Source organism: Schistocerca nitens, chromosome 1 (assembly GCF_023898315.1).
Source record: "Schistocerca nitens isolate TAMUIC-IGC-003100 chromosome 1, iqSchNite1.1, whole genome shotgun sequence".
NCBI classification, from domain to species: domain Eukaryota; kingdom Metazoa; phylum Arthropoda; class Insecta; order Orthoptera; family Acrididae; genus Schistocerca; species Schistocerca nitens.
In genome coordinates, this window is record NC_064614.1 from 734,425,927 (window position 1) to 734,438,046 (window position 12,120).

The 12,120-nt window shown below is 41.9% G+C and overlaps 1 protein-coding gene across 1 annotated transcript in view; it reads left to right on the plus strand.

The window, feature by feature from the left end:
- Positions 1–4,191: 4,191 nt before the first annotated feature.
- LOC126260149 (dipeptidyl peptidase 1-like) overlaps positions 4,192–12,120 on the plus strand; it is a 44,765-nt gene continuing 36,836 nt past the window's right edge. Inside the window, exons 1-2 of the mRNA XM_049957408.1 lie at positions 4,192–4,263; positions 9,493–9,669. Of these exons, the coding sequence (XP_049813365.1) occupies positions 9,498–9,669 (172 nt within the window). The 5' untranslated portion in view covers positions 4,192–4,263; positions 9,493–9,497. The remainder of the gene's footprint in view (positions 4,264–9,492; positions 9,670–12,120) is intronic.

Below are 12,120 nucleotides of genomic sequence, written 5' to 3' on the forward strand. Positions count from 1 at the left end.
CGATTCCCGGCGGGGTCAGGGACTTTCTCTGCCTCGTGAAGGCTGGGTGTTGTGTGCTGTCCTTGGGTTAGTTAGGTTTAAGTAGTTCTAAGTTCTAGGGGACTGATGACCATAGATGTTAAGTCCCATAGCGCTCAGAGCCATTTGAACCATTTGAACATCGGGGTCGGATTGTCTGAGAACAGTGTCACCCCCTTACAGCTCAGAGATAGTTTGAAATGTCTCGACATTGAGTTTACAGACGATATACGACGGACCGCTGCACACAACTTTCGACGGCTTTTACGGAATGTTCGGACTGGCATTGCCAACAACCGCCTACGAGCCCTGGACATCGTCCAACGGATCCAGTATGTTAACACACATTTAGCGTCACGCATTCCGCACATCGCCCAGATATTACCTATACCGGTGATGTTAGCTCGCCGTATACTTGCGGCTTTTGGGTCCTTCGTGAGTTCAGGAATGCTTTTCAAGATCAAATATGAGACTCTCACCCTTCCCCCGGATCGGGGAGGGCTTGGCCTTTATCACGTTTATGACAGAGCGGTCGCCCTATTTGTGAGCACATTAGTCAAACTATGGCACCGCCGTCCGGACAGTCTGACCAGTTTGTTAATAGAAGAACTAGCACCGCCTGTGCCGCTACACCACGTCCCCTCCTCGCTCTTCTACATCGGTGTCTTTTACCTCGAACTCAGTTACGTTTGACTTGCCTTACCAGCGACTCAACTGGCGACAGCAAAGACGGTTTATAGGGTCCTGCAACGTGGACGACCCGATAACGTCGTGGAGAGGAAGCACCCGAACGTCAACTGGCGAATAGTGTGGAGGACAATTCACCACGTAACACTGGACACTGACGTCACGGCGATGTGGTATATCACTGTCAACGGTAAGCAGGTGACCAGATCAAGGCTACGTGCGATCCACGTGGTAGACTCACCCACGTGCACGAACTGTGGCGTTCAAGACAACGATGAACAACGTCTTAGCTGTGGCGAGTCTACGGCAGTGTGGCACTTAGTGAGGCAAATGTCAGCATACTTCCTTCGGGTAACGCCGAATCATATCGACCCCAAAACTATCTTATTCCCGGATGAAACGTATTACCCACGCACTAAAACTAATGCAATGACGTGGCTTCGTGGACATGCAGTGCATTATTTGTTTCAAGACGGCACTAAGGACACTTTAGACTTTTGGAACTATTTTCAGGAACGACATTGCAAGATCCTCCGTAACCCTAAGTATCGACAATATTTTTCCAATTTTTTGTGGAGTGCGTTCCACGACCCTCCACGTAGCTGGAACATCACGGGTAAGAGAAGCTAAAATTACAATACGATGATAGAACACTACACGGTACAACGTGGGATCTACTTTCATCATTACGAGAAGTCATACCTGGATGATACAGCAGATGGAGAGTTTCGTTGTGAACCCTCACACTCTGTAGCAGTATTTGCCCCATTTCCTCTTTTTGTCCCCGGTGCGAAAAGGTCTTCGCAGCTTTAGTTTTCCCATCCGGTGCAAGATGTAGCACTGGTTAATGGTGGTATGGATTCCACCCTTCAGTTTTGTTTCATGGTTTCCTTCGCCCCGCACTTTGCTCTCTTTCTTTATGCCTTTTTCTACAACTATTAGCATGGTTTTAGTTATGTGCGTCCCTAACTCGACGCAAAGAGTGCACTTACTAGTTTTCAGTTCCTTACTGTTAAAAAAAATTTAAAAAAATGAAAAAAAATAAAAAATACATAAATGAATAAATAAAATAAAAAAATCACAATAATACACAAAAAAATGGTCAGCATGACGGACTGCCGTCCTAAGGGGCCCGGGTTCAATTCCCGGCTGGGTCGGGTATTTTTATCCGCTCAGGGACTGGGTGTTGTGTTGTCTACATCATCATTTCATCCCCATACGACGCGCAGGTCGCCGAATGTGGTGTCGAATGTACTAAGACCTGCACCAAGGCGGCCGGACCTGCCCCGTAAGGGGCCTCCCGGCCAATGACGCCAAACGCTCATTTCCATTTCATTTGTTAATATGAAAATATAGCAGAGAAGACCCTTCCAGGACACAGTTTCCGAGAAACACGAACGTAGAGACTAGTGTATTGGAAAACCTAGCAAGAAGTACGGGAGTGTAACTCAGAATTGTTAAAGAACTGCATATGTGGAAGTGAAACGATTGGTTAACACTGTTAAAACTTTTGCTAGGAGGAAAGATATTTGTTTAGATAACAAAAATGTCAGTGTTCAGCATTTTTCAGAGCCTTTTGAGTTGGTTCACGGGATCTGTGCAGACTTGTAGAGAGGGAGAAGGAAGTCTGTGTACGAAGAGAATACTTCACCTGGGGACCGTGAGGAGGACACCCCGTCTGGGGATCCAGAGGAAAGTACTTGGTCTGGAGGCACAGAGGAGAGCACGTCCTCTGCAGATGTCGGGAAATTCTGTGCTAGCAATCGGTGACTGATGTATTGCAGTCTACAGCGCTTCACGTCGCCCGCAACTTTCCACTACTGAGTGCAGAATATGATGACAAATTGCGACTTGGGTGAACAGAGTATGAGAATTACCAAGCATTTGTAGGCGCTCTGTTAGAATCAAGTACATTCCGTTAATTTTATGTTTTTCTGGAGTGACAGAAGCCAATTCACGACTCGATCAGTGATGTTATTTGCATACACTAATCTGTCACTATTCTGGCGGAATCAGGAGATCGCTGTGTGTCCATCTCAGATTTGTCTTTCTATACGTCATTCGTCGAATACGGTTTTATCCCATTCGCCTAAACTATGTGGGCCGGCCGGAGTGGCCGTGCGGTTCTAGGCGCTACAGTCTGGAACTGCGTGAGCGCTACGGTCGCAGGTTCGAATCCTGCCTCGGACATGGATGTGTGTGATGTCCTTAGGTTAGTTAGGTTCAAGTAGTTCTAAATTCTAGGGGACTGATGACCACAGATGTTAAGTCCCATAGTGCTCAGAGCCATTCATTAAACTATGTGGTTTTTGTCATGACAGTTAAGTGTTAGATTAGATGTGTCCCTTGTTAAAAATTGTCAGTTGCTCTGTTCTCTGCATTCATTTAGACAGAATAGATCCTGTGATAACTTCTTATTTATGTATATGTTAGCATAGGGGTTAATGTGGACCATTGTTTCATTTCATAGTTAGATGATGCATCTGTTTGTTGTCTTTTGCGAGATACAACACCCATGCCTGACACTGGCTAGCACCACCAGCTGCGTGATACCTTTCATTAAAGCATGTGAGCCCGTTGAGTGTGCTCTGATTGTCGGCCTGTCCAACCGATGGGCATCATTCTGACTTCCAGAGAGATATGTCAAAAACTCACCTGCACCCTCGCAGTACAAATGAACATCTGAAACGCAGAATTGTGTGAAAGTGGACTGTGGTCCATAGGAATTCTAATGAAGTAGAAACTGTACGCATGTAAAACGTGATTCTGTCCATGAATGTAAAAAATATATGGCCAGATAAGACACGAAGTGAAGCATTAAAAATAATTCGCAAGGAAAGGATTTTTATGGAATAATCTTACCAGAAATGGTTAAGGTGGAGGAGTGGAGGAGAAAAGTAGCCAGGGAAAACAGATCATAAATGATATTGAGTGTAGTATTTATGAGAGACGAAAGGAAAACAATAGGAACACACAGATAGTATCAAATCATTCAAAGGACTGACGACTTAAAAAAAAGATATCATAGGAACTCATTTATCGTTCATGCCATTTTTCCATTTTGTTTCAAGGCGCTTATTTTGTTTCAAGTTGTTGTTTTTCTTTAAGAAAACCAGTGTAGTACTAGTGCGATAGAAGATAGGAAAACAACAAATTGCACTGTTTTAGGGACGTATAATTTAAATTAGTTACACGTGATATTACAAATCCTAAGAAATAGTGTCAAATCTGTAGACAATGAGTAAATTCTCTGTCACTATTGTCAAAACCTTTTGTGTATGAATAATCTAGAGAGTTGTAAACAAGATAATGACATACGAACGTACGAGTAAAGAGTATTCCTATGGCTGACAGTTCACATATAACGTCTCGTAATAAATTATATATAACGATTAATCAGTTCGTTGTACAACAGACGCAGTATCAGGCAAATTGCGCTTCATATCTGGAATGGCACTGTGTGGAAGATAGCAGTCAATTGGGTGCAGAGGTCGCCCGCCATCAGATATAAAAGGCTTTGTGGATTCTGGTTTGTTGGTCACCGATAATTTCTGTGCGGTAAGTTATTCAGTACATACTCATGCACGTCCTGGGCTAGTTTACATTCATTATTATAGTCAATTACATTCGCTCGTAGTCTCGTAAACACTAATTCTAGCCCAACTGTGAAAATCTATTAATCGACTGTGACCGAACTTCAGGCTTTGGTAAAATCATAATTAGAAACATAAATACTGTAGCACCGTTTGAAAATATTGCGTATAGCCATAAATGGTTAAACAGTTTCGTATGTATTGTCTCTTGAGAAATCTGTAGGCAAGCTCTTTGTTTAATCTGTCTCTCATTGGTACACATTATCTCTTTAGCGACATGGTGTAATGCTCCTGTGACAGTTTTCAGCAGAAGAAGCTAATAAGCAAGTTCTTAATGTTTTATCATTATGATGAATATAGATTCCCTCTAACGTCTCCAGTAGACGGCCTGGCTGCAGTAAACAGTTGTCTTCCCACTATAAGACATTACAGACAAATCTCAAAGGCTACAGTTATCAGGAAACTATCCCCCTCTTGTCTTCCTGGACATAGACTGATAAATTATCTCCTGGCTATGAAAACGCCTTCAAATAGTACGTAGAGCTTCCAGCGAAATACACACCATAATTTTTCACTGTCAACTGTACATTAGGAACAGCGAAGAACAATTTTGATATTGTAATTTTTATAATATATGTTACGCTAATCCGGAAATACGGCTATCAGAATTATCATGGATTTTCACGTGCCACCTCATTCAAAATTGAAGAGAATGTGCCTAATTTATTGGAGTTTATATTTGCACCGAGAAATCTTGCGTAATTGTTTGAAGCCAAGCACAATATACTTGTAAAAAATCGTTGTTTCAGTTTCTTACTGAGCACTGCGTTCGTCTGCTAAACGTTTACCTATCGTATTGGCAATGAGATTAGGTTCTTAATTGTCATTTGAGTTCACCACACAGTAAGACGTCAGATTTCCTGATTATGGTTCCCTGTCAAATATTTTACTTTCCTAGACAACTGTTGAGACGAAGCGCGAGTCTTTTTATGAATAAATTGTTTTGGAGTTTCCATGCATTTTAATGACAAGCTAGTTAAACATCTGCATTATTTTAATTTGTGTCAAGTATATTTTTTAGTTGCATATTAAGTAACATTTCACAGTTTTTTCTGTATGTGCTACTTTCTAAACGCTGAGTACCTTAACACTCTGCCCCCAGCTCTGGAGAAATTATTTTACGTCTTTTCATTTTCCCTTTCAGTTATCATAAGTAGTTTAGCTATTTTTTCTGAAAGGGCAGTTTTTTTACCTCTGAAGGTCCCCCTTGTAGCTTATTGTAACTGAACAATAATTTAATATATGAAACGAACTTTTTGAGTGTGCCTACTATTTTGGGGTTATGTATTACGAATTTTTTCCAAACTGTTAGTTAATACTTTCAGACCCGAATTTTTATGGAGGAATAAAAATTTTTCTTTATGTGGTAAGGCTCTTAGGTGATTTTTTAAAGATTTTAAACGCAAGATTTATACAGAAATATGTATCTGTTTTCGAAATATACTTTGTACACTTGGCTTTATTTTGTGGACTAAAATAACTAATTGTGAAATATTCCCTGTTGTAATAAAAAAATGATCATTCAATAATTACCATGCACATTAACAATAACACTATTTCGTAATACGGTGGAATACAGTCAGCCAACCACAACCGTATATCCTGGTGGTCGTGGGCTATTGCTCACTGTTACAATGAGTTTCTGGTATTTTCAGAGTCATGCCAAACAGCTGGCAGCACCTGCACGTGGTAAAAAGGTTGAACATTCACAAATGTGCACCTTAGGTTCCCATTGGGGAAAAATACACTGATGAGCCAAAACGTTATGACCATTGCCCACTGCCCACAGTGACGTTGGATGCCACCTGGTAGCGCTGCGGACAAGTGACGCGGTAACAAAAGAGTTAAACGGAGCAGACACGGATGGGGGATCACCCTACCGAAGATATGGGTTGCAAATGGGGAAATTCGTTGAGCTACGCGCTTTTGACAAGGGACTTGTTATTATTACTCTGAGCCTGTGAACGAATATTTCGAAAGCGGCGAAGCTGGTCGAATGTTCACGTGCTACTATCGTGAGTATCTACAGAAAGAGGTAGAAAGATAGTGAAACAACCACTAGGAGCTAAATGGTTAGACGTCCACGATCATTCGCAGAACGTAGGATTCGGAGGCTTGTCCGCTCTGCTGAGTAGGATAGGTGGTGATCTGTGGCATCTGTGCCTCTTGTGCACACTCAAGTGTTTCGGTTCACACCGTTCATCGTACATTCTTGAACATGGAGCTCCGCAGCAGATCACACCTATGTGTTCACGTTGAGATCCAACGATATCGTCAGTTACGATTGCAGTGAGCACGGGACCGTTGGGATTCGACAATCGATCAATGTGTCGGCTCTTCGTGTGAATCAAATTTCTGCTACACTAGGGCGATGGTCGTCTCCGCAAACGCCGTCATCGAGACGAACGGCCGGCCGATGTGGCCGAGCGGTTCTAGGCGCTACAGTCTGGAACCGCGCGATCGCTACGGTGGTAGGTTCGAATCCTGCCTCGGACATGGATGTGTGTGATGTCCTTAGGTTAGTGCTCAGAACCATTTGAACGAGACGAACGGCGGCTCGAAATGTGCAGCGCGGCACTGATGCGGGCTGGCGAGTACAGTATTATGCCTTGGGAACATTCTCCTGCACTTGCGTGGGACCTGTGGTAGCTGACAAATGGTTCAAATAGCTCTGAGCACTATGCGACTTAACTTCTGAGGTCATCAGTCGCCTAGAACTTAGAACTAATTAAACCTAACTAACCTAAGGAAATCCCACACATCCATGCCCGAGGCAGGATTCTAACCTGCGACTGGAGCGGTCGCTCGGCTCCAGACTGTAGCGCCTAGAACCGCATGGCCACTCCGACCGTCCGGCAGCTGACAGCTGCGTTCACACTTGATTCTTCCCCGAAGGTGATGTCATCTTTCAGCAGTGTCATTTCTCCGTGTCTCGGAGTCAGAACCGTGCTACAGTGGTTTGAGGAGCATTATAGTGAACTAACGTTGATGTCTCGACCACAAAATTCGTCTGATGCAAATCCTGTGGAACTCATCTGGATCGCTATCGGTAGCCATCACCGCGTACGCAAATCAGTGTCCCGTTATTTATGCGAATTACATGACCTTTGCGTGGACAGCCGGCCGGAGTGGCCGAGCGGTTCTAGGCGCTTCAGTCCGGAACTGCGCTGCTGCTACGTTCGCAGGTTCGAATCCTGCCTCGGGCATGGATGTGTGTGATGTCCTTAGGTTAGTTAGGTTTAAATAGTTCTAAGTTCTAGGGGACTGATGACCTCAGATGTTAAGTCCCATAGTGCTCAGAGCCATTTGAACCATTTTTTGCGTGGACATCTAATGTCACATAACTCCAAAAACTACCAGGAAATTGTGGTATCCCTGACACACAGAATCAGTTATGTATTTCATTTCAAAGACAGACAAATAAGCTAAACAGGTTGTCATAATTTTTGGCTTATAAGTTTATTTCTGTTGCAGCTCAAACAGCGAAAGTTAATGAACATAACTGTAGCCAATAGATCTTAAAGGATTAAGAAAGTTTGCAATAAAATACAAGTATGTGAAAATGAAAGAGCGAGGTGGCGCAGTGGTTAGCACACTGGACTCGCATTAGGGAGGACGACGGTTCAATCCCGTCTCCAGCCATCCTGATTTAGGTTTTCCGTGATTTCCCTAAATCGCTTCAGGCAAATGCCGGGATGGTTCCTTTGAAAGGGCACGGCCGATTTCCTTCCCAATCCTTCCCTAACCCGAGCATGAGCTCCGTCTCTAATGACCTCGTTGTCGACGGGACGGTAAACACTAACCACCACCACTACCTCTGTAACCGAGAGATCGTGGTGATCGACGTCAACATGGAGGATCTGGGATCGATTTCTAATGTTGTAACAGAGACGGACAGCATTCTTTCAACCTGAAAACAAAGGATCTATCTGCAGGAAATGTTATCTTTGATTTCGTAAGGCAATATTAACTACTAGGCGGCCGTTGTACTGCCTATATACATCTCCGGTAGCGGCATCTAATGTAGCAATCAGAGGTCGGTGCTCAGACCACGATCCTCTATAGCAGTTACACAAAAGATTTTCTTGTATAAACATTTGGTGTGACAATGTAAGGCAAGTGTTACTTTACTGTGAATGATTGGAAATTGTTTTATTCCTCATCTATTTCACTGGACAAATGTAACAAATTCCTATTATCACGTAGCCGCAACATTTACTGAAACGACCGCCAGTTACGGAAACTAATGTGGTACAGTACAGTATGCTTTTCGTGATAGACGAGTCAAATAAATGCAAATCATATCCTATTCACTGCTGCACTAGTCAATGTCCCCTTTGTTTTTTTCTCCTCCCCCCCCCCCCCCCCCAACCTGATCCCGAAAAATCAGTATTCCTTCCCCCCCCCCCCCCCTTGCCTTGCCCACCAAAACCTTCCTATGTATGTGTTATTTCTTCCCCTCACACATGTCGACATTTTTCCTTGAATGACTAGACAGATTATGCTATTATCCAGGATTGATATCAGATTAGCAGACTGCTGACACTGAAAGAGGAGTTAAGTATTATTGTAGAAAGATAATCAGTTTCTGCAGCTGCAGAAGACGTAACTGGTATGGGTGAATTAATACCACCCACTATTAATTGTGAGTATTCTTTAAGGGGGGTGGGATGTGAAACCGGCCGACTGGGAGCAGGAGAGGCACCATAGAACATTTTAATTTCGAGAGTCCTGAATATATGATTGATGGCTTCCATTATAAAATATAAACGTTTGAATTGTACAGAGCAAAATACAGTGACGTGCGATAGAAAAATGCTGTGTGAAGAGTGTGGTGCTGCACTTTGGCACACTTAAGACTGAATAACATGTCGTACATTTACTCGAACATATATGTTTCATATATCAAACTCTTCAGAAAGATGTGCGCTACAAAATGGACATATTTTGAAAAATCGATTTTTTTTTAATTTTTGACGCCCTGTCTCAAACGCTTGAGGGGGGAGGGAGCGCCACTATCAAGTTTTTCTCCCACTTCGGAAATGTCGTAGATCCGGGGCTGTATGGGAGTAGGACTTCTGCGACTAATTGTGCGAAATTGTATGGATGTTGATGGTATTAATTTTTTTGACAGGAGAGATGGCAGCCATGTTAGGGTACCTGAGAACTTCGCTGATAGTGGCAGCTCTGCTGTTGGTGAGCGCCACGGCTGACACGCCAGCCAACTGTCTATACAGCGACGTGCAGGGTAGCTGGACGTTCCACGAAGGCGAAAGAAACCTCGACAACAGCGCCACTTGCGACTCGTTCGGTGAGTAACTTATTCATACAGAGACTCTTGGCTTACACATAAATTAATGTCAGCAGCTTGGTGTCAGTTACAGTTCCTAACTTTCAAGGAAGATTTTGTTCTTTAGTGGACCACTTTATTCAGTAACGAGTAACACGTTTGTCGCAATATCAAGGAAAACCAAAAATGTAAGTGCAGAAACAAATATATCTGTTTTACTGAGGATCACAAAATTTCAGAAATGTTAACAGCTTCTATATTCACTTCTGAAAAATATTTAATTTATGGACGATAGTTAAAGTCTTCTGTGTAATCACCAACTGTCTCCTTTTCAAAAAGATATTTAATGTTGCTATATACAACCGTATTGTTCGAATAAACAGGAAGAAACTTGCAATTGCAGCAGTTGTCGAAAGACTTACTTGTTTCTATGCGCGTACAGTCACTGTGAAAATATACGCCATATACTAAGGAGACCATAATGCAAGTGGATGATATATTTCACACAAAATTAGTACATGGAAGTTATCGACATCACTGATAATGGCTGTCAAGTCTCATTTTATGAAAAATTTAGTAAGACTAAGGAAAACGTGAAAAGTATTCCATTTTCCCAAAATTCTTTCTATAATATGTCCACCTCTGATCACAAGTAGAAAAAAAGGTTGCGATGTAAAGTACCTAAAATTTAACTGCCTATTACATGAAGCTTAAAAACACAATTATTTTTAATAAAAATGTAGCAAGATATGTTTTCGCTCCCTATTGTTTATTGGAGTGATCACTAGCAGTCATCGATTTAAGTGAATGACAGCGGAATTACTGTAAAAGTGGTATTTCCTGTTGGAGCATGCGTGTCTAAGGTCGAACCTCGTTGTAACCATATCATCAACTTCTTCCACATCTCAGGATTTCGAGGCCCAAGGAGGAGAACTAGGCACCAAGAACTGAAAGAATGGATATTACTTGTAGTGGCTCAAGTTCTGGTGCGCTTGGGGATACTGAATCTGAAGTTAACGTAAAGAACACATGGAATCTGACACATTTGCATCGGAAAGCAGATCACAAGCTCACCCGAGGCTAAAGGCTAGCCGTCACGTAAAAGACCAGTTGCCCTATATCTCATAATCTTCAGCCTGAAAGTCCTTGACTTTATTGCTGAATAGCATAAACTACTTTATAGTCACAGAATCGTTTCAAGAAATACATCACGAGTACCTTAGCAACACCTCAAAATATGTTCAAGTTTGCATTGTTTGGCAAAGAACAAGGAATGGAACCGTTTGAAAAATAAAGTTTATTACCATCAAGCCTCACTAAATAGCTATGAGACTTTGTCAGTTTTGAATAAATGACAATTTTCAAGGAACCATCTTGGCCTATAACTAGAATAAATTTTGATGAGCAGAGTATTAGCTCATGAAACACATCTCAGGAAACTAAATATTAGATGCTCCCCTACGCCTTTCACATATTTCAAGATCATTTAGAATATTACGCGAAGAAAATGTTGCTTTTCAATCTTAAGGAACAAGTATTACTGTATTCAAATCTTTCTGAGAGTACTGTTGCGTCATCTCCTTCTTCTGGATATCCCTTAATGGATACTGACGAGCACACGATGCATCTTTATCCTATGAAATTCAATATGTAGCAGCTGATCTGCACTTGGTAGTCGTATACACTGCTTCATGTTAGCTAATCAATATATTTTTCTTCGTCATTTTCTTCTTTTGCTCTCGATCTTCCCTTCTATGATCAATAGTAGAAGTAGGCCTATACATTTGGAGTTTCGTAGGTAGGTCCTAAATATACAGATTTTCTTCTTTTAAAGTTGTTAACATTTTTCACTCGTCGCAATACCTCGGTGCCAGTTGTTCTAGCTGTCTGCGGTATTTTAAACATTCTGCGGTAAATCTACATTTAAAAGCCTTCTATGTTCTTTCATATTGGCATGTTTAGTGTCCATCCTTCAGACCCATGTAGACGTATAGGCCAGATGTAGCATTTACAATCCGAACTCTACAGTGTAAGCCTAAATTTGTACTTGAAAGATTTATTTTTGAATTTTATGAAAGTATTATGGACGTTCTCTATGCTACGTTTTATCTCCATGTCTCATCTCCAGTCTTCACAAAGCCACATTCGAAGGTACTTACATTCGTCTACTCTTCGTATTACGGAGCCACTGAAACGTAGATTCGCTTTAGTAAAGGAGTCGGGATGTCTTGTGACAACCACAAAATGCATCTTTTTGGTGTTGATATTCAGGTATTCAGGCCTAGATTATTGTCGTAATATCCGACTATGTTGACAAGATGTTGAATGTCATCTAAATTATCAGCTTTCAGTACTGTATCATTAGGATGGCGAACGTTGTTGGTGAAAACTGCCTTAAAATTTATGCCTTTTTCTATACCATCAAGTGATTCTTGAAAGTAACCCTCTGATACGAATTGAATAACAGGGGTG